Source organism: Melanaphis sacchari, unplaced genomic scaffold, assembly GCF_002803265.2.
Source record: "Melanaphis sacchari strain LSU unplaced genomic scaffold, SCAv2.0 Contig36_pilon_pilon, whole genome shotgun sequence".
NCBI classification, from domain to species: Eukaryota; Metazoa; Arthropoda; class Insecta; order Hemiptera; family Aphididae; genus Melanaphis; species Melanaphis sacchari.
The window spans coordinates 3,483,292-3,508,615 of NW_020271232.1; the positions used below are offsets into that span (position 1 = coordinate 3,483,292).

At 30.3% G+C, this 25,324-nt stretch overlaps 1 protein-coding gene across 1 annotated transcript in view; it reads right to left on the bottom strand.

Moving 5' to 3' along the window:
- The window catches only part of LOC112596912 (homeotic protein caudal-like), a 33,503-nt gene extending 8,784 nt beyond the window's left edge, over nt 1–24,719 (bottom strand). Inside the window, exon 1 of the mRNA XM_025342774.1 lies at nt 23,043–24,719. Coding sequence (XP_025198559.1) covers nt 23,043–23,838 — 796 coding nt within the window. The 5' untranslated portion in view covers nt 23,839–24,719. The remainder of the gene's footprint in view (nt 1–23,042) is intronic.
- Between the last annotated feature and the right edge of the window lie 605 nt (nt 24,720–25,324).

Here is a 25,324-nt window from a genome sequence, read left to right on the forward strand (position 1 = left end):
AGTGGACCACTGTGTATGAGATTAACCATAAGAAAATATCGAGGATTTTTGTTTTTGTACGAGTACACTGAAGCAGTATCTATATAAATATAATATAATACATTGTCGTTGAGTTACATTACATGCATCATTAATCATTCAAAACAACAAATATGTGTTCTCGAGACATCAATATTTTAATATCGACTACCAATGTATGAGAGGTAGTACATCGTCGAGTTTATCGCCAATGCCCCAAGGTAGTTTATGATATTATAGTCTCTCGGATGTAAATAATATAATACAATAATTATTGTTCTCCGACATTATAGCTCAAATTTATCGGCCATCGGGTCGTTTTAATGACGCTTTGGAAGTACACACTAATATTATACACTATGTATAGTATATAACCGCATTATACGCTCACCACCGTCTTCGTTTCCGACAAAAAGAATAAAAATAACATTCCGCTGTGACGTGAAACCTTTTGTTGATGATGTCTCCATTGGAATAAGGATATAAAAATGGAAAAAATTGAACTAAAACCGTCAGAACGTGTACAAGTATGTACAAGTATAATATAATGTGTGTACAGCTATCAAAGTTATAGTTACGACGTGTTACGACGACTGTCGGCGACGAGTACAGGGAAGAGGGCGAAAGAGAAATGTTTAATGCAATAAAATTAAATAAGATAATGTGGTCGGTTGTTTTTTTTTTGCCGCCTCGTCGTGCTCGCAACACGGCGAAAGGGTTTTTCTTGATGGGTTTTAATAGCCGTGCAGCGCGTTTCCTCCGTCCCAAGCAATAAAATCCGTTCAAGCGATGTCCAGACCGCCGAAACCGGTATAAACACCAATAAAATAATAAGTATTAAACGTTACCTAGTGGTTTAAATAAAAACCGATAAATTAAAAAAATGACTAGGACGCGCGTTGTACGATAAAAACTGTGTATGTATATACAGTAATTCTTTTTGAACTCGGCCGGCCGATCTGTTGCGCGTCGGCGTCAGGCATGTACTTGTACTATTATTATGTATTATGTATAATGTATACCTCACAATTACTTATATAAAAATATGAAAAAGTTTTTGAATTATAACTCACGTAAAAGAATGGTAAAATAAGATATAGGTTTAGGTAGATATTATAATACCTAAATGCATTGCTTCATCTATGCGACGCACACACGCAAGAATACATACTGTATGTTATAATATTATTTACGCTGTTTACACTCGTTTTTTAATCGCATGTATAATTCTTGACATCAAAAAACGTGATACGAAAGTCGGATATGAAAAGTTGGAAAATATTTGTTCCAAACGGTAAATAATGCGCACTACACCCGTCTCTATATACGTATATATTTTCGTGCGGGCATGCGCTGTTCATATAACATTATCAAAAATTAGTTGGGAAATTTAAATATTTGATATGCCCTTGACACTATCTTCGTAAAAATGCATTTCATACACATGACTAAAAATAAGTTATAACACTATACAGTCTTAAAGTGTACATACGCATTTGAATACATGTACCTATAGGTATTATAATCTGATAGCAGTTTCCATATAAATAGTCGCAGATTAATGTATTTATTAATGCGCTGCATACCATTATAGGTAAAAATTTTGAAAGTTTATAAAATCCCTCCATTGATTTTGAGACATTTTAATAAAAATTGTTTTCTTTAATTAAATTTATTACAATTTAGATGTATAAATTGTCGTGTATTAACTATATGTACCTATATATGCAACACCTATCTATAAATATCATCAGAGATGACATATATCTGTACAATATGATCGCCAAGGTAATTTATAAATGAATAAATTATTTTCGTCACACTGTAACTCAAGTATACAAAATGTATTTAAACTATACACAGTAAAAAATATAAATAGGCACCTATAGTGTACATAATAATAAATAAATATAACAAAGCATACTATATATATCATAGTTCATTCATTGTTTCAAAAGCTATTGAGACTTTAAGAAATATGTCATTAAAATAATTTTAAGTTATTAAAAAACAACTTTACTGGAATACATTTATTTTTCACGATTTTCAAGTTTAAGCAAAATGTTATTCAAAGTATTATTAGATCTAAAAAAAAATCATATTTCGGAAAAGCAGCTTATTAATATAACTACTGTATACATATAAATATTTTTTTATTTTTTTTTGTATCAAATTTCTCCTAAAATAATTTCGCTTTTTAACTAAAAATTAATGTCGTTTTAAAAAAATGCAAAAATAATAACAATAACAAACAGTAAAAAATATATTTTCATAAAACCTTGGTATATTTTCTGAAACAAGAAGTGTCTTGCGTTCAATGAATTATACCTAATAAATTGTGGCTTAAAACTATACTAAATACTAATAGTTATATAATAAAGATATAACTATAATTTATAATACCCATTTTTAATTTATCATAGATTTAATTTAATCGACTGATTGATTAATAAATTCACCAGTATCTAGTATTAATTTTGTATTATAATAATATTTATTTAAAGAAATAAATCATAATATTCAAGAATTTGCCCTAATTCTTAGTACGGACTGAGATATAAAAGTGCCTATGAGATGGAATATTTATTAATAGCATAAATTTATAATTTTAAAATAGTAAAACGTGAACATGTCTATTGCATATCTCTATCTGCTAATTTTGATTCGTTTAGAGGTTTTAGGGAAAGTATTTAGCCATTTAGGTATAAGAGCAAAGTAAAAAAAGGGCATAGAATATTGTAGCATTTTTATGACTCATCCACTCTGAGTTTAGGTAAAAATATAATTACTAAGTACAGCAAAATACTTAAAAAGCTACATTAACTATTTAAATTATGTATATTCTATATAAATACATATTTTAATTCAAATCGAGAATCGAAAAAAAAAAATCAAAATTTTTAACTTAATGTTACACACAGTAGGTGAATTTTATTATAATTTATAATAGATTATACTTGATAAATAATTTTTAGTAGGTAGGTAGGTATACTGCGTTATAATAAAATACATATGTCCATAGGTACTGAATTTTATTTGATCAACCATATTATTTTTATAAAGTATTACATAAATTATATGTTATGTTAAGACATCACCAACCGATTGATGTACCTACCTGTACGACAATATTTAAAGTTTATAGAAAATAATAAATAACAAATAACAAATACCTATATTATAGACCTTACAAACATACTATAAAAACAATCTAACTACAGCACTTATGAATACATCATGTAGTTATAATGTGATATGTATAGTGATAACTAATAAAATAATAACAATATAACTCAAAGGACTTGTTTATGGTTTTAGGTAGTATAAATGGACGACCGCGGTAGGCAGTCATAAATTTTAAAAAGCTATAATTTTAATATCATCGTACGAAAATTTATCGGCAACTGTAAAACCTGTAAAAGTAAAACAAAATAATAGCCACTGATTTAGGAGTTGAGTGGTTCTACAGCAGTGTGGGTGTGTATATTTGCAGGTTTGTTATATAATCACATAATATATTATCAAAAACAAAACGTAAATAATAATTGTAATAAGATGGGTCAGGTTTTGTTAAATCGTGTGCTCAATTTTTAAATATATTATAGTCTCTTCTCTTTAGTTTTTTCCTATACGTAAAACTAAATATCATCATATAAATGCACAATATTAATATTACGTATATTGACTCGTCTTTCCATTATTAGATTTAGAACTGTATAGTTTAAAATGTTTAGGATACGAGTACAGCCGCTGCCCGAGTAAGTATTAATAGAACAGAAAAAAAAAATAATAATTTTCGTAATTTCTGGAGTATTGATTCCACTTAAGAGTCCAAAAAAATCCGTTTAAAAAAAAAAAGACATGCAACGAACGTTGTGTATAATGTATGGTTTTTGTAAATGTTCGAAAGGTTAAAAATTTGACACCGCGACAACCGCTGCGGTGCATTTTTTTATTTTTTGAACAAATGAAACCGACCGTCATCATCCGTAATATAACATAATACATTATAAAAACCACGAAAAGCGTGAGATGTTATTTATCGACGTGGAAACAGTGGCGGCGGTGGCGCGAAAGATGAAAACCGTGCTCGTGTTGTCCCCTGCGAATCGACGGAAAAAGCGCGCGTTGTGCGCACAACTCGTGCGCGATCGTAACTATACTATACACGCCTGTCCGCGGTGAAAAGGGGAAAAACGATAATATTATATATATATATATATATACACACTTACACGCACACACATATGAAAGAGATAGAGAAAGACATTATTGCGAGCCGACAGTCGGCGGCAACGGCAGTGGCGTCGTCGGTATAATATTAATTGTACCTGAGGCGGTTCGCATCGGATTTCATCATTATTGTCGTACGGCGGCGGTTAAGTCGTAAAATTCCGTGTAGCACATTATTCTCATATATACATACACATATATGTACTGCAGCTATTCGTTAAATGTATACGCACGGTTAATATACATATATATATTACCTATATATATATAGACATCATACTGCGCGATTATATACATGTGCGTCCGAAGCCGGTCGTTACTCATATATAATAAAAATACATAAAACACGCGAACGTCACGAGTATAGAACTATATATATATATATATTTGATTTTATATACACAACAATATGACGTATGCACATGTATATATTATTACATCGGCGGTGTTGCGGTCATCGCCGCGCGTATATACAAACACGGACATAAATATAATATATTATATAGATAAACTATAAGTCGCTGTAGTGATGTTTGTCAGCCATACAAAAAAAAAAAGAAAAAAAAGTGCCCACGACGCACATTATCATAAATATTATGACATTATATATCCGTACGTGCCATTATAATATATTTTAATAACAATACATTACTATATATTATTATAAAGACCGATGTCCATCCGATGATGTACAATAATAATAATATTATATAGTAAATTTATGCGGTCGCGCGTGTAACTCAACAATATCATGTACGTATATGTATATGACGTGTACTATCGTATAAGCAACCCCTTCCCGTTTTTAGCTGTAGGTACATACGCTAGCGCGCAGCTATTTAATTCGATATAATATCGTAGTATTTTATATATTAAATATTATTATTTTACTATTATATTTAATGTTTACACCACCGAAACCGGATCCCCCCCACCCCCCGAGTTCATAGCGGAGGAACATTATAATTATATTATACGTGCGTACCTATATGTAAGTACATATATATATATATTCTTATTTTCCTCTTAATATTATTACACGTGTTTGTGGAGGATTTTTCTGCGTTTACCTGTTGCCGTGTTGGTGCATAATATTTATATAATATTATGTACGCATATACACACGTCATATAAGAAGTATTAATGTAATATGTACGTATATTTCACAGCAATATAAAATATATATATATAATATTATTATAATGTTATGGATACTATAATATATTACTATTATAATAGTACTATGTGTACCTTTAGGTATTTTATACAGGTGTTATCTTAATCCATATCCCTAACTTGTTGATACATCGCAAGAATCGTCCTGCTCCTTTATTGCGTAATAAATTTGCGAGGTCGACATGTTGGCTCGATATAATATTGAAAACGTACCCAATTACATTGTACATTTGTACTATAATAATATACTGCAGTGTATAATATTGCCAATATAACTATGAAACATTGAAAATTATTTTCATCCCTCAAAGTCCTCATAATATAATATCCACCTATACGATGAACGAACTATACGTCCATAATATGATAGTGACGATTCTTTCACATGATAAATTATTACTTGGATTTAAACATAATATACGAACAAACTAATAATACGTGTACACAAAGTAATTCATTTAAAAAGAACACTCATTTTTTCAAAGAGTTTAGACTTCTATAATCTATAACCGTTTACAATATCATTTTTAATTCCATATTGCTCAAAAAGAAAATATTTTCCCAAAAATTATAATACATGAATAATGGATTTTGAACGAATTACCTAATTATAAGCAGGTATTTAAAGTCATGAATTATAACAAACTAATTTACTTTAAATATAGGAGGTAATTGTTTAAAATTTTATTTTTATAATCAAAATCATAGAAAAATATTCAGTTTCAAAACATAAAATTGCAAATGAACGTTGTTTTTATTAAAAAAAAAAAGCCAAAATTTAAAAAATAGAAAAAATGTATTTCTAAAAATGTTAATTCTTTTTGATAAAATTAATCATTGACTTTACAAGAATCACCTTGTAAGTATAGATATTAGTTTTATAACATAGGTATACTCGTATATTAATATACTATTATACCATTTATATCTATTATCTATTAAAGTTATTTTAGGATATCAGTTTTTCTGCCACAACTCGAAGATGGTTTTCAAGATTTATAACCCAATAAAAAATCTTTTATGTGACTTAGCAAAAAAATTTAATATTTTGACAATTGGCGAAATAAAAAAAATGTCAATATTATTGTGTAACGAAACAGATTTAGCTACACAGCTCATATGTATATACCACTGTTTTATTGTTTGTTTTACTGCTTTGTAACGCATTCTCTCTGCTACACCGGAAATATTTTCTATTACAGCTATTGCTTGACACAATAGTTACCTAGTGTATACAACTAAATAAATTACTGTATTAATTAATTTTTATTAAATAGCAAATAAATGTTGAGGGTTGTACACTTGTACATAGAATTTTAAACAATATTTTTTTCTGTTTACATGTTTATGAACGTGGGTGACAACTTTAATTTTAACAACATTAATTTATGATATTACAGAAATTCACTCGAAATTATTTTTTAAATGCAACTATTTTCTTATTTCAAAAGTTATTAAGATAAAAAAATGTAATCTAATAATTTAAAAAAAAAATAGTTGATTAAAAGGTAAATATTTACAAGAAAAAATAGGTTTAAAATTTTTAAATAAATTTAAGAATAAATAGAAAAATTATTTTCCAATGCTATAGCAAAATGAAAATGAGAAATTACAAACGAAATTACGCATAAATAAATAAATAATTATTTCATATATAATAAGTAGATACATGCTGTGCTAGGAATATAGACGAGGTACCTAAATATTAAATAGGTATTATCCAAAATTACAATTTAATTTAATGTAATTAGTGGATCAGTCTTATCTCTTTTGTAGTTTAAGATATTTTCAAATAAAAAATTTTAAAGTTCCTAATAGAAATCACTGGATCACGTAGTGAATTGGTCACGAATAATTTATCTACGGTGAATTTATTGCGGGTGAATGCCGAATAGTATATATTTCAAATACTATAGTGTCCTAGGATAATAAAATAATAGAATAAAACTAAAAATGTTCGTTCAACGATCAATTACCATGGCGATCAATTTTACCCGACATCAGTTGTTCGCAATCAATTCACCGGGTCTTTCATTTACACATTAAATGCATACATATCATTACGATATGAATAGTCAGTTTGGTTCTGTAGTTCTTTTATGTTAAGAAAATCAAGTTCCTAAGTAAATTAAAATATATTTATTAAAAGAACGCAAAACAAACTTTTGACTTTTGGGTTAAATATTTTTGATGATATTATATTTAAATTGGATTGCGAAATTAAATTCAAACAAATTATCCAAATTACAATAGTAGTTTTCTTTACAAACCTTGGCATGTAATTTTAAGCGTATAATAAAACTAAAAAAAAAAATGTTTTTTGAGCAATATACAATTTCTTTTATAAAATCTGTTAAAAGCCGTTTGAATAGGTAAAATTCAGCTACATGATATGGGAGACAATTTTCCCCAGTTCGTGTATAAATTTTATAGAAATCTATTAAAATTAATTAGGTGTTTTTATAATATGGATAAATTTAGCTATAACATACATAGAGGCAGGGACAGACTGGACCGACGGGCGAGTGTGCGATCACCCCTTGGACTGTAAGGATTTTCGGCCTTACAATAATAATTATATATTTTAGTTGACAAGTAAGGACAAAAATTATTTTTTTTAAGTTGTATATAAACAGGCTGCGGTTCTGTCTATGCGTATAGATGGATGTTTGGAGAATTGCGTAATAATTTAATTTAAAGAAAAAGAAATTTATTTTGACTTGACAGGATATAAGATAAACAATATTTTAAGTAAAATTTATCAACATCTATATACGCCATGTTCATAGAAACTATAAGTTTGAGAAACTTTCTGTTACATTCACAAAAAAAAAAATACACCAATTGAAAACAGATATTGATACTTTCAATAAATTTTAAATTTTAAGCTTGGAATATATACATTAAAATCTTCTATAGTTCTAATAGACATTAATATAGACACTGTATAATAAACTAACATAGCTATAACATAACACACTACTAGTTTAAGTACACGTGATATTCGGTCTTAAAAACGTGTTGTTTTTTTTTAATTCAGAATATATAAGCTTAAATATTTATTTAGAATACAAAATTGGCTGAATTTAAATAAACATTAACAACATATGATCAAATATGAAAAATTATAAAAACAAAACAATTATATACTAATCAAATAAAATAAAAATTCATTTTTTTTTTCTTCTATAATTTGCATGCACTTAATGTGAAAAGAGATAGATTCATATTTGATAATATAGGAAGAAATGGCATAAAGAAAATTCAATCTCTTATTACGTGTAGGAACACGTAAATTAAATTGGCATCTAAAAAAATAGTCTATATGAGTCAATTGCAATGGATGTTTGCAAATAAAAAAAAATGACATTTTGTCTACGAGTAGTAAAACAAAACAATCCAAAGCTTTACTGAAGTACTAGATCGTGAAAATGCAGTTAATGTTCATAAAAATAATTTAACTTCATATTATGTATGATAATACTAGATATAAACTCAAGCTCAATTTGCGCTAACACATAGTTATAAAAATTATGTTTCCGTTTGAACGATTTGCTATATTCTCGTATAAAGCAAAACGATTTGACAATTCATAATATAAACATAGTATAATATATTTTAATTATATGGGCGGGCGTACACACTAATAACATTTGCACATCATCGCAAAACCGAGATTCCATTTAACGTTTATATGCACTCGTCGCAATAAAATAATTGAAATTTAACTTTAATTTTAATTGTCGACTTCAATCGTAGTATAAGGAGTTTAAACGCCGAATAAATTAGAGAAGATTAAAATCAAACGAGAAACTCTTTAATGCAATTTTATGAGATACTATATAATACGCGTATTGTAAAACCATAAATAAATTTTAAATATAATTATAAGTAATACCGCTATTCATAAAAAAGGAATCAAAATATTTCTTATTTTGTGTAAATAACGCAACATTAATGAGAAAATACTTAATTTAATGTGTGACACGATATAATTTAACTATATATCAATTATTACAAATAGTTCAAAATGTTTAGACCAAAAGACTAAAGCATAAGTGAAATCTATTTCATACGAACGCGTACATACAAGCACATTTCAGTGTAAATATGCATTTGTTAAATTCATATAAGCACTACAACAAGAAAAATGTGACTTAGTCGGTCGAAAAGCACACGTGTATCATACGCATTTAACCACTAATTTGATAATATTATTATACTGTAGATAGAATTGAATCAAGCATATACTAAGTATTTTTCCATGATGAGATATAATTTACAAAAGGTTCGCACTTTCAAAGATTAATTTTTTATTGAAAATTATAAACGTTCGAAATACTTAAAAAAAATGTATAACTAGAAAGTTAAAATGAGTACTAAGAAGACAAAGAAAGTTTAACACCTTAAAATTCTATCATTATTTCTTTAAAATTCTGTACATTGTTTACTAGTGACACAATTGATTAAAAATGTACACAAAAAATAAATTTCGGCTTAATAATATCATCCATAAAAAGTATTTAATAATTTTGTATTAAACAAGAAGTGATTAACTATACTAAGAGATTTTTGCAGATAATTGAATTATATTATAGTACATTATTTAATTTAAAATTAAAATATTTGGCTATTTAATAAATTAATAATAATAACAATAAACAATAAATACATGGTTTAAATCCTCAGTTAAATAAAATCAAAATATAATATTTTTGTTTTTAATTTTCAACTGAAAATGTACGCTTTAAAATAAAATATAAATATGATTAAACACATTCAAACGTTATATTATTGTAACAAAAAAACTTTTACTTATTAAACTATAGTATAATAATAATAAAATGATAAAATTAAATTGATTAAATTAAAAAATGTATATTTAGAAAATCTTTTGCATTTCAGTAATTTTGTTGCACATTAGTTCTATGACTTCATCTAAAGTAATATACAATAACAACTTTCTTTTGCAATTCATTAACAATAAAACTTCCAAATTAGTTTTAATTGCATAACTTCTTAAGCGAGTTTTAATGATTATTAATTTTGAAAATGAACAATCACGCGTTACTTGAGTTAATGGTATATTATCAGTAAAAACGTGTTAATACTTTAAAAAGCTACTATTAAATTCTAAAGAATAATATAATTGTAAACAATAAACATACCATGCATCCTTTTTCTATTTTACATACAAATGAATTGACTTGAAATTCATATTCTATATTTTCTGTATCATAGTCTATAAATCGGTATTTGGAAAAAGTGAGCGTTTTAGAAATTTAAAATTAAAAGTTTGAAAATTATACAAGCTATTCTAAAAGCTAATGGTAAACGTATCATTAAGAATCTATTAATTTATATTTGTTCGACACAGAAGGAAAAAAAATGAATTTCAAAATGTTAAAATTAGGAATTATTCATATGTATACAATATATTCACGTCTATGTAAATATTATAATTAAATATAATAGTAACTGATTTTAATATTTAATATTTTAGATATTGTATTGAAAATAAATTTACAAATTCAGATAATTATTTAAATATTAAGACTAGAGTAAAAAATGAGATTACCATCACAAATTAGTGTACCCAAAATACAAACGATAGTGCCCAACGGGAATTTCGCGGTAAATCAGTACGTGCTGAATTGACTAACTGACGTATCACACTATCACGTACCTATATTACATATCGATGGTGTAAATATTTTATTGGTAACAACGCCTAACAATACTTCGACCAAAATGTTACGATTATCTGTATAATTGTTGACGCACCAATTATTAAGGTAGTTTTTTTCCTTTAAGTCATCTACTCCTGGACATCTCGACAGCAAAAACGATATCGTGACTAATTAGTCAATTGCGAATAAATTCCGGTACAGCGCCTGCAGTAGTATAGGTACCCCGACGAAAAAAAAAACGAAATTGCCTGCAAATCTGCACGGGGATATCGCGATGAGTTATTATTACGATATGGAAACGAAATGTTTCCACAGACATTTACCACGATAGGTATATAAATAGCGGTACTTAAATTTAGTCAGGATAACTGGGACGTGCATGTCCGATAATTATAATATTATGACACGTATAAATAGTTAGACGTAGAAAAAATGACGAAACTACAGCAGACCGTCGACCGTCGCGAGATGGGTCGTACGCGAAATAATGTATGAGATAATTTTTTTTTGTTTCATACAAAAAATATAAAAAAACTCTTACATAATATTTTCGTCGTCGTCGTGTCGTAAAAAATGACATTATAATAATAATAATATACCACAGTGCCGAAATCGCTACGTTAACACAATACTGAGCGACCAACGATAACGGCCGATAACGTTTTGGCGAGTGGTTTTCGTCTCGTATTTATATATATATACGTAGGGTTTGTTTTTATTTCATTCGATTTCCCTCGCACAGTGGCCCATTATTACCAAGTCCGTTATTGTCCGCATTTGTATGTGAGTGGAATTTGATGACTGTATATAAGTGTTCCGAGTCGTTACGCGAAGTGTCGGCTGTGGCGGCGGCTGCGATTGTTGATGGGTAGGATTGGGTGGAGGGGAGGGGAGGGTGACGAGGGGATTAATTGGAGGGCCACCGGAATGGGCCGCTGGGGAGCCATTGGCCGCGCAACCGCCGACGCCGCCGCTGCCGACGCCGTTTGCGCATAGTATACGTACGCGAGCGAAACCGGAAACGGCGCGAACCGTCACACCGCCGAGGCGCGAAAAATAACGTTTCTCGTCGTATACGTGCCTCCCGCGCTTCCGGCAAAGGGCCGGAAGGGACGGCGAGCGGTGCGCAGACGACAAGAAGTACGCCGCGCCGACGAGTGAACGTCCGGAGAGGGTGGGAGGGGGGGGCGGCGTTAAAGCCTCCCGTCCGATGTATTTATTCGCACTTAATACGCGTTGTTAACGCTACCATAACTACAACGACGACTACGTCTATCATAATAATAACATTATTACACTACTGCAGTGTATAATAATAATATATAAAGTTACACGGACGGGTTCAAAACCGGAAAACCGCTCATATTATAAATTTAATATTATATAATGACGTTTTGTAAATAATTTTAGCGATTTTCGTTTCATTTTTAATTTTTAATCTCAAAATATACATGTAACAGTGTATACAGTATATTATATACGTATAATTATTGTTTAACCATGGATAAAAAAATTCAACGAGAGTTTCGTTTTATATATGTATATTATATTTTATAATGTACAAATATATATTTGTGTGTGTAATACTACGATGTCAAAAATACGAACCAAAAATCCTGAGAGTTTTTATTTTTTTTTTATATAGCTGCCTACCAATAAATCTCATTTTATGAATATTTTTAAACTATTATTCACTAAGACGCGCCATTTTGTACCCATTTAGCGCGTTCATAAAATTATGTATTATACTTTACTCTAAAGCTACACTGCATGTAATATACAATGACACTGTAGCTATATTTTGAAGTGTGCATATAGTAAATTACTGAATTGCTGACGAAATAGTTAATCAAGTGGCAAATGTTATATTACTACAGTAATGTAATATTATGTATTATAAGTTTGTAAAGTAGATAGAGTTATAAACTGTATCTGCAATGATTAGAATACATCATGTGTACGTTTAATACTTATAATAAAAACATTACTTAATAATAATTTTAAATAATACAATGAAATAATTTTTATGACAATATGGCTGACAAAATATTGAACATATCTCTACTATGCTAATACTTGTAGATATATATACATCTATAAATTCTATTCAATATTCCTATCAGTTTTAGACGGAAAATTTCTTTTTAATGTATTAATATGCATAGTATATTATTTATATTTCCTTTACTAAATAAAACCTATATCAATCGATTTAAATGAAATTGAAATTTTGATTTCTCACTAAGAAAATATTTCATCTTTTAGATTCTAAATAGAGCGATGAATGTAATACAATGGCATTATAATGGATAAGTAATTTTTCAATAACCTTTATATATTATATAAAGCTATATATATAGGAACAGTAAAAATGTACAACTTTTCAATGAGTAGTTTCTACTTTCTGACAGAAAATCGGGTCTAGTTAATATATCGGAGATTAAAAGTAAAATAAGTGTTTTTCAAAATAATTACTAAGAAAAAAAAAATTGAAGGAAAGGAAGAATTTTTATTCAAAACCAATTTTTGACTAAATCGGTTTTTTTTATTGATGTAAATTAATAAATGTCACATTGTAGACTATTGATAGATTTGAAACTTTTAATCAAATATTTATATTAAAACTAATTAGACTTGAAATAATTAAAACATTTTGTGCTTTTTTATGATATTTACAGATTTTGAATTTTTCGGTTGTTATTTAATTTATTAAGTATTAGTTCATCGCTAATTTTATAGTTTTAAATTTTATTATTATTTATTTTATAATAATAAGAATAATACATTTTTATATAAATTATAACAACAAGAAATTTGTAGGTAATAGGTACTATTTGATTTGAAGTATATAGCACACATAATTGTTAATAATTAAATAAAAACAGTTTAATATACTATAAGAAAAATAAAAAATAAAAAAATAGGATAGGTAAAAATTAACTTGTAACATAAAATAATGGAGTGGTTGGCTTTTGTCTTTAAAAGAATGAAACATTGGGATGTGGAATATGACAAAACGACGTAAGATACGAGAAAGTGCTTTAAAAATAATTTGTAATGATAATAACGTATAGAAAAATCAATTTTTTTATTAAGTAAATTTTAGTAAAAATTAAAAATGTAATTATTGAACTTTGTGACAATGATTGGCCAACGAAATAAAGCTTTGATATGCCAACACAGGAGAATAATCATGTAGAGGAATCAATTTTGTATACAAATATAACTAACAAATCTCAAAATGTTACGTTGAAGTCTTTTTAGTCTATAAGAAGTCGTTACTTCAATATACGTATATAGGGTCTTAGATGGGATGGAAGTACCCTATTATTGATCTGACCAATGCATTTCAGACGCCTTCAGAGGTGTTGATAATTTAAATTAATTTATTACTTGCAGATAAGACCCAAGATTTTTAAAGCATTGTATAAAAAAAACTTTCATTATACAAATGGAGTCTAAAATATGTAAGAGTAAGAATACAACTTGGATCATGGACTGAACAATTGAGAGAATAAATGGAATCATTGCCAATGAATTAATAGACTATACCTATATGATAGTTATATAATAAAAGTATTAGAATAAATTGTCTCAATAATATATTATAACGATAGATATAGAAGTTTTAAGATTCATAAGAAATAAGAAACTGTGAAATATCCATTATTAAAAAAAAAAAAAAACATTTTATAAAATAAAATATACTTATTTATACGAGTAAGTAATTTATTTCAGTAGAGTTAAGTAAAAACACGAATTGTAAGTAAGTTATAAACTTATAATTATAAATAACGTAATAAGTACGCTATAAATTATAACGTTTACATTAAACTACTAGGTTAGGTTTACTCAACAATTATTACTCATCTATGCACTCTACTTTATATTATGATAAAATTTAAAAAAGGTACTTATCTCATTATCTAGATATTTAAAACTTCTTTACAAAATATAATTAAAAAAAAAAAAAAAAATTAAATTTCAGTGGCTTGCAATTTTGCCCTTAAAATAGATACGTAAGGTCTGATGAAGCATGTACAGTAAATAGGTACACCTATTAGTAATGCATCATATATTATAAAAATTAAACATTTATATGAAATTATATACGCGTATTATATAGTAAAATAATAAAATTATTGGAAGAAAAATCCAGATGCAAAAATGTAATTATATGTAATATAGATTACCAAATCTGCATATAATAAATCTGATGAAAGGTGTAATTTGTTGGATTTATATTATGCGTTTAATAGACTTGATCGTAAAAGCAATATATTATACGTTATGTATATAAGTAAGTATTTTATATATTTCAAAATCGGATTAGCTTTAAATAAAATTCATAAATATAAATGTATTCTCCCCTCTAGACTTCTAGCAAGGTTTGATATTCAAGGTGAACATAAATATATTATATACGCATAATATATATATTATACATACATAAATAAAAGCACGCATCGTAAACATGTTTTACAGATCATTAACGTGTCATGGCTACAGTGTCGTATACGGTTAGGTAGGTATAGGACAGAAGTACGAACGTGTAAGAAAAATCACATCACACAGTAGCAACTGGATTTTCTAGAATTTCTTATCTAAAATTACAATTTTTACGACAATCGAGGGAATAAAAATAAAATTCACTCCGCGCGCGGCATTTTCTATCAAAACCTGAAGTAGTACGCTGGTTCAATGTTTTCGACTTACAACAGGTATATCATCCAGGACATTAAACGCACACTTAACACTTAAAATATATTTCAGTATACACACGATAAACAAGTTATACACGAATAACGATATTATGACGCGTACGTCAAACTTACGTTTAACGGTAATAGATTACTTAACTAATTTGTGGCATAAATATCAACTGTATACACATACCTATGTTTGTTATAAATAAATGTTATATAGTATTGTTAAAACGATAGCCTAAATTTATATGCAATAAAAATTAAAAACAAGCCAAATGTGAATCGAAAATTCAAATTATATTATGATGCACTCAAAAACAATTCTTCTACATAAACAATTATTTCGAAAGAAACAACATACATAGATAAATATTTAAAATTTCTAAGTGGGCCGTAAACGATTTTTTTTACGAAGAATTTAATAAGTAGGCACTTACTTGGAGTTATATTTCACTGTAGAATATTTTTAATCATTAACATTTATTGGTAGTTTATTAGAGTCAACTGTTCAACAATATTGTAAATTGTAATTATTTACATAAAATAGATTCTAAGTTTTTAAGGAACTTATGAGTGTTCAGAAAATATAATAATTTAAAAAAGTGTGATATAAATTACTCTGAGAAAAAACAATTTCAATAGGTGTTCGAGCCAGCGCTCGTAGGGTACCAATATATTGTATAATCTGTACCTATTTACAAGAAATATTTATAAATTGTCAATATAAAAAAATTTATATAACGACTAGAATGCTAGACAAAATTTAAAAGATATTATTATGAAATAATAAAATATGCCCTAAAATCTTTTTCGAGTTTATGGCAAAGTAGGTTCTTATACCTAGAAAGAATATTGTATTTTGAATCTCGACGACATTGAAACAAATAATAATGTGTGTAGATATCTAGATAATATCTATCATAATATAATTATAGATCAACAAAAAAAATTTTCAAACACATAATATAAAACCGTGAAATGATATATTAGAACGTAATAAGATATTTTATTGGTATTGCCTTATCTGTACTCGCTTATATTGGGTCAGGCGAAATATTTTTGTTATTTTTTTTTTCAAATAATTTTTATTGTCTCAATATCTAAGCTGCTTAACTACACATCGCAAGACTATAATTTTTAAGCTTGTATTGTTTAGCTTTTATTTGTCCAACTCAATACTAATACCACATAATACTAGAAAGGACACTTTTTGAGTTTAACACGGGTTCATATGAGATACAGATTTGCAATATCTGTTGGAATATCATTGCTGCCAAAAAAAAAATATTTCCTATTATTCTATTTTTCAAGCGAGACTGTTATTACAAAAATTTTGTAGACTATTAAAAATTTATGAAAGCATTAGTAAATCAACGTGATTAAACAAAAATAATTTTATATATTTGATAAATTAATGGATACCTACACTGATATTCCAACAAACTGAACAGAGTTTTGAGTGCTCAAAAAGTGTCCTTTCTGGTTATTCTGTGTTAATACTATGATATACCTACATAATATTATTACTAAATCTTATCACAATGACATCAAAACGACCGCAATGACTCCGTCAGGTATTATAATAATAGATACATCTATAATATTGGTGTGAGTGATGACACACTCACACCGGCAACGTCACAGTGGGTGGCGCTGCCGTTTACTATGTATTATGGTACAGCATATACATACGTGTTATTTGTCGCCGTACACAAAGCGATAAACGCCACATAAATTCATCCGCCAGGGTGAGGAGAAAATGGTAAAAAAAATTCTATAAGTATCGTTTCAAGGAAAACCAAATGTAGTCCCGCAACAACCTATCCTATATAGTCTCCCTCATTCAACCGGTCACGTGCACTACATAGTATGCCTCTATAATATTATTTATACATAAACTTAGGTAGTCCGTTAATCCGTACATGCTTGCACGCATTGTAGCATTATAGGTACACTGTTACAACATATAATATAATAAACGGTACACTGCAACATAGGCGCACATAAACTTCTTAATAATATAATATACTAAATAGGTATTATCGTAATTATTGTTATACTATATTTATATACATATACATACACACACGATAGAATACGAAATATACCATATATACGTGACGCATATAAATACGTAGAGAACCTATGTAAGTATATACATAATATTTGTATACATAGGTGCCTACAATATATACGAATCTCCCTGACGAGGGATCGGCGCGCCGTGAGGGCGACAAAGAAGCACGCCGCGCAGTTCAAACAAGTCGGTCTCTTTTGACGCTCGATTCATCGGAACCTTTTTTTTTTCCTCTCCGCCCGAATGATTTACAAGTGTTGCACAACATAATAATATTGTGTACAACAATAACATATGTACGCTTTCTTCGGGCCTGCTCCTTACATTATAATATCTCCTTCTCCAGACCGACTGCAGCAATTGCGTGCGCGTGCGTACGTGCCCAGCGTGTCCGCCGCCGTCAAAGTGTAACGCGTGTGTACTGTGTATAACATAATGATATAATAACAACAATAATGTTATAAAAGAAGCGACAGGCTTTCTCCACGCGCGACCGCCCGAGTTTAAGGACACAAAAACGACCCAAAGCCATCACGTCTTCGACATTATTATGCACCAATGATGATGTGTGTATACACAATATATATAGTTACTAATACAATAATACAGTATTTCTCAATACGTCTTATCGTGACGTCTAATATGATCCTAACTCGCCGAGTGACACGGATTCGGAAATTATACACTTACATAGTACCAGCTACATCGCAACCGCGGCAAAAATAAAGGATTGAAATCATCTCTAACTCATCGCTATATAAACGCTTATATTATTAGCTATAGAAAGCTACGAATACCTAGTTCAACATTAGTTTTCGGCTAGTATAATATGGGGCGGATAGTAGGAAATAGTAAAAGGCCATAAATTATTGACTTGAGACTTCACGATTATATTTAGGACCGCAGTTATCATTAAATTATGTCATATACCTATAGCCTGTTCTGGCAGTTCTTTCAATTTATATATCGCCATCACTAATAAAACTGCAGTCAGTATTCGTCAAAAACACTATATGATTTATATATGGTTAAAATTTATTAAATAAAACTATATGGGTAGTTGGTGAAATTTGTTTATCAGTAATTACGTATGATAAAAATCAACGGTTAATTTCGTTGAACTTTATTTATATTAAATATATAAAACATAAAATATATCATCAATTATTATTATAATATATTAACCCATACATATTGGCTATTAATAATCATACAACTATTAAAAAATTCAACGAAATTTCTGTATTTTAGATTAAATTCTTAGAAACCTTAATCGTAGAATTGTTTTTATCTAACACTAAATGCAAATTAAAACATGTGAATTTCAATAGGATTTAGTTTTTTGCAGTGATCATGGAATTGTATAATTTTATTTAATTGTTCAAAATTCTCCTAATCCCCCTTTTATATATGTAACAATATTTTAAAATTAAGTATCGTAATTTATAATCATTTATTATAACATATAATCGATTAATATAAATAGGCAATAGCTGGTAATTATTAATCTTAAAGATTACCTCTACGATTTCCTTCTCCCATCCCACTGATCATCCACATCGAAAACTGCAGTATCGGAAATCATAGACGTCATTAATATCCTGAAAATTCTTCTATCAATAGGAAAAAACCCTTAGAATAAGTCCTGCAGATGGTTTTTTGATTTTTATCGAGGAATAATAATATCACGAGCGCTCTGTTAACACTTTTATGACAAACGGTGCCGCCAAGCCGATCGAATGGCTCCGGAATCGCCGACATTTTTTTCACCCCAAGTAAATCCTTTTAGTCTCGATTTTTTTTTCTCGTCCTATAGTCCAGACGTCAGGGACAATACTATAATACGAGTAAACATTACACGACCGTATAATACACGTCGTATATTATAATAATATGTTATATTATTTTGTTTATGGGTAAATATAGCATAAACAGACGCCGACGATGGCGACATCCAAATAAACGGCTTTTCGAAAAGTGAATTTTATATCATTTATATATCCTCGCAGTAATGCGCACATGCGTTTGGATCGTTTACTGAAGTATAATATGGCAGGCCTTTGTACAGGTCTTACATTTATGCGTACCGACGTGATAATAATATAATAATATTATAATGATACTTATGTACTATACATTATATTGTATTTCTAATAAACGTGCATGTTGTGTTGCAATTTATATGGTACGTATTATATTCGAATATATACAAAACATTATATTATATTAACTACCAACGCAAACGATGCAATGCCTGCAATAACTAAGTAATAACGTCTATAGCGTTTATATTATATACCTACTATAATATATAGAATTAAATAGAGATATCTACGTGGATTTCGGAAACATAATTTTACCAACAGTTAAACCTACAATAAAATTTAAAAAATGTATGATGCATAACATTTCTTTAATTTGAAATTTTTATATAGGTTTATACGTTTACAACCTATTACAACAGAATATTTGTATTGAAAAAAAAATATATTATTTAAAATTACTTAATATTAAGTACTTATATAATATGTACGATGCACAATATACCAAATAATCTATTAAGGCCACTACAGGTTTGGCTTACAGTGGAAATTGTTAAATACATGACATGTACCTTATAATATATTTTCAAGAAACTAGACATGTTGAGTACTTATCTATATTGATGTCTTAATTGTATTAAATATCAAGTCTAAGAATAAAAGTGAAAAAGAACCGCGCTTACACGTGAGCCAAGCATCTAATATTACAATAATGTAGATGTATGACCTACAAATGGTATACGATCGATTTATTTTAATATTATAACTTGTAAATATATTATAGTGTTTACAAACAAAATAAATATTTTTATTACCTTAAAATATAGTTACCTTAAAACAAGAAAATTTGCGCGCTATTAATGCCATCCAGGTCTCTCATCAGAGACGGTTAGTATATCAATAGATATTATTATACAGTATATACATCAATATTAAATACATATACGAACTGTATCTTATCTGATAAAAATATATAAAAAATGCGTATGCATTTTTACAACTCCAAATTTCATAAGATGGTCCAGAAAATACTTTCCATCGAAAATGGAAAAACGAATATATTTCTCCAATAACCAACATAAAAATACTTAGTTGGAGTGTTCACTATAATATCCTCCCCCTTCATAATATAGATACTTTAAAGTGTATGTTTAAATCAGCATAAAATATTAAAATCCAGACGATTATTGTGTTGAACCTTCCACCCCCTTTATACTATAAATTATTTAAAAGATAATTTTTAAGTATCTAATTAAAAATTCTAACGTGTTATCAGTTATTAAATTGTTTATATCAAGAATAATATAATCCTCCTTAAAAAAATTTTCATAAAAATATATGAAAGAGTATTGAATTTAACATTTATTATACTTGGACTATTTTTGGAAATTATAAAAGAATATTAATTATCTACTATAGAATATACTCAAAGTAACATAGCTTTTATATTTTTCAAACCTCATATCATGGATTTATTATTCTTAATACACAAAATTATAAATATCTCATAACTACTCGTCCAAATTTTTATTTTAATATGTTAACATTTTTAGAAAAATTATCTAACCTAACCATTCACTTAGCAGTGAATTATTGAAGTATTAAAGGGAGGTTATCATTTGAAAATAGAACTGTTTTTCTCAAGAATTAGATAATAGTCTTACGGTATATTTAAAAATTTCAAAAAATCAGATTTTGAGTAGGTAATTAAATTATTAAAGAAGAAAAGGGGACAAGCATACTTCAAGTTAATTACCTTGCATATACCTATAAAATATAATTGCGTATAATTCATAGAGTTTTATAAAAATTTATTTAAGCATTACTTATTGAAATTTTACACACGTTTTCATACGCCACTTAATATGTATAATAGTTATATAATTTATTAATTTTTATGATTCCCGTAAAAACCTATGTCTACTCTTATGTTTCCTACAATAGAGTTTACCATAGTTTACATAGTATATTACTATATTAGTGTAAAGTGTATTGTGTATATAATAGTTAATTATAATACTATAAAAATAATTAATTATAGGGAACCTAATTGAACGAAAAGTATTATGTGATAAAATAAATAATAATTTTATATCATAACATTTTTAATGCAATGCAAAATCTATCAAATACATATATGCACGAAAACACTATCTACTATCTAGGTATATTGTACTGTAATCATTATTTCTGAGGAAATAAAATCGACAGAAAAATCAAAGCAAATTGACATTTGTTAAGTTGTCAAATTTTATTGTTGTTCTAATAAAGTAATGCCTGCAATGATGTCAATGTAATGTGAAATCATGTAAGTTATATAAAAAAAAAACCAAATCAATACTTTTAGATATGAATATATATAGTATGTAGATGCTTCCATATTTAAGAATATGAATTTTAGTAAAGAATTTCCATTTAAAAAATGTTAATTCTATTTTTTTATGTATATAGATACTATCAAAATGAACGCTCTATAATACTTTTAAAATAACAAGGCAAGTTTTTTTACACAAAATCAGATTACGAACATTTCACCCATAACCGTAGAATTATTAAATAATTTAAACACTATTAGTTGGGGCTTAGTAGCCTATCAAATACCGGTATTACTAAATTTTAATTTAATTTCTAAATACAAAAATAATATGTACCGACCTATATAATTAAATATGTATACTTTTTGCAGAAATTTGCACTTTTAAAAGAAATAATTAACAAAAAAAAGATTCATTATTATATTATAATTTTAAAAATCCTAGAAAATTACACACAAACTTTAACACTTCGATATAACTATAACGAGATGATATCGTTTGTAAAATATATATTATAACACGATTCGACGATTCAACATAGGTACTTTATTAAACTTACAAGTCAACTATACCGTACCTCCTATCAAGCGCATAGGACACCGTTGTGATAAAAATATCTGATAATGACATTATCGTTGTTTGTTATGTACGTAGATGTGGACGAAAAGAGTCGGCTAAACTTCGCGTCTAGTTTGGCGGGAAAATTTTTGTTTTGCTCGAATATAATATTATAATAATGACATATTATTATCTATTAATAATAATTATCAATAAATTTTACGAACCTGGTTGTGGACGGTCTTGGTACTCGACTCTCTTCATCCAACCGTACGGGCTCACGCGCCCTGTGCCAGTGGGCGACGGTTGTTGTTGCACGGGCGGCCAATACTTATAGTCGTTGGCCGTCTGGTAAACGGCCGCAGTGGCGGCCGCAGAGGACGGTTCGTCCAACGACGTGCCGGGCGACGAGCACGTGGCCGTCGAGGCCGTCACGACCGCCGGGTTGTAGGCCGCGACGGCCTGCAAGGTGGCCGCGGCGCCGGCAGGCTGATGGTGCGGCGGCGGAGGCGGTGGCGGCAACGGCGGCGCGTGGTGGTGATGATACACCTGTACGTCGTCCGCGTACGAGAGCCGCCGTTTGTTGTACACGACCGCCGTTGGCCACGCGGCGTAACCACCGCCGCCGTCCGCCGGTTGATGGTGATGGTGGTGGTGCATCAACGACTGCGGCGGCGGTATCGCGGACATTCCTTGATGCGGATGATGGAGGTGATGGTCCTGTTGCTGCTGTTGGTGTTGTTGTTGTTGTTGTTGTTGCTGCTGCTGTTGCTGTTGCTGTTGTTGCTGTTGCTGCTGCTGCTGCTGTTGCAGATGATGGTGGTGGTGGTGCTGATGGTAACCGGCGGCGATGGCCGCGGGCTGATGACCGTACGCCGTCCACGAACCGGCCACGGTGGCCGGTTGTGGTTCGGCCGGGCACTCGTCACCGTTACACTGAGCCGGCATGACTACGACGTGATGGCCGTGATGATGATACGACGGACCCTGTTGTCTGCTGCACACGGCCACCGATTCATTCATTTTACGTCGGCTGTGGTTTTTCACGGACAGGTCATCCACCACATTTTCGTCGCCTGCAGCAGTTTTCCTATAATTGTGTGCGCCTATTGCATACAGTACAACGATGATGCGCTGTTATTCCCTGTGGTCGCAGCTAAATCGTTATGATATAATTTATTCACGCAGCGGTGATTGCAGCTGCAGGTGATCCCAGATCATTTGCCCGCGATTGGATGTGGCGCGTCACCGACGTGCCCTATGTAGTATATACTGTAATCGTCACCGGGATCGCGAATAACATTATTATGGTTTCACGACGAATTGCGCAGGCAGTGCGTAACGCTGAGCGAATTCGATGTAACGAACTGACGCACCGGCACTATACGGGACTATAATATATTTACACTAGCGTATACACACTGACGCGGTTTACATATAATTCAATCAAAACGTTTATTACTATTATAACACATACCGTCGCGTAACTCGGTAATAAGTATACGGTATACGTACCCGCACGTCTACTGTCGCGTAAATATAACAAAACGGATTCGCATAAACGTCGTCGTCGTCGCGGTCGTCGAGTGTGTGTGCCGCGCGAGTGTCGAGAGCGTACAACAATATAATAATACTACTGTATATTAGCCGTGTGCGTTTTATTAAAAGAAAGATGGGAAAAAAAAAAAATAAAATAATAACAGCAGACTTATATTTCGAGGTGTGACAGGCGAATGCGTGCGTGTGCGTGTGCGCCGCCGTACGTACCTGTAAGTGTACCGCGATGATATTATATTATTACGCGTTCGAGTGTGAGTGTGTGTGTGTGCGTGCGTGTAAGTGTGTACTTAATATTATTTAGACACGCGATCGATTACGACTGATGAGGTGCGGTCGTGCGTGGCGCGCGGACCGCATTCGTGTGCGAGGGACCGTCGGGGGCGGCAGCGGCGGAACACGACGGGCGTGCTCGGGCCACTCCCGCCGGGCCGCGCGCCGACCAATCGCCGTGCGGCAACCGCGCCGGCGGCCGGGGACCGCGTAAAAAAATAATATGTCCGCCGCCGAACGCACTACCGCGGCGCCGGCGGCCGCAGCGGCGGCGACTGAGCGCGCGTGTTTTTCGTTTACGTTTTTGTTGTTTGCCGTCCGCGGGACGACTTGGCGGTTCGCCGCCGCCGCCGCCAATTTCTCGGTAAGCCCATTGTCACAATGGGTACCTGCCGCCGGATTGTGTACCATTATTGTCAGGTATTATGCCCATTGCCCAGGTACCATCAATGCGTTTCTCCGAATTGCCGTCCGTTTTTAACATTTTAAACCGTATAATATTCGTTATATTTTCGAATTCGTTTAAACGACCGCGACGGTTTGTTCCGACCTCCTACGCAGCCAATTCCGTTGCATCTGAATTGCGTGCGGCACGGAACATTAAGATTAAAAATCATAAGAATACCCAATGACCGTGACTTATTTTTTGTGCGTCTGAGTATAGGTACCATTCGTTTCC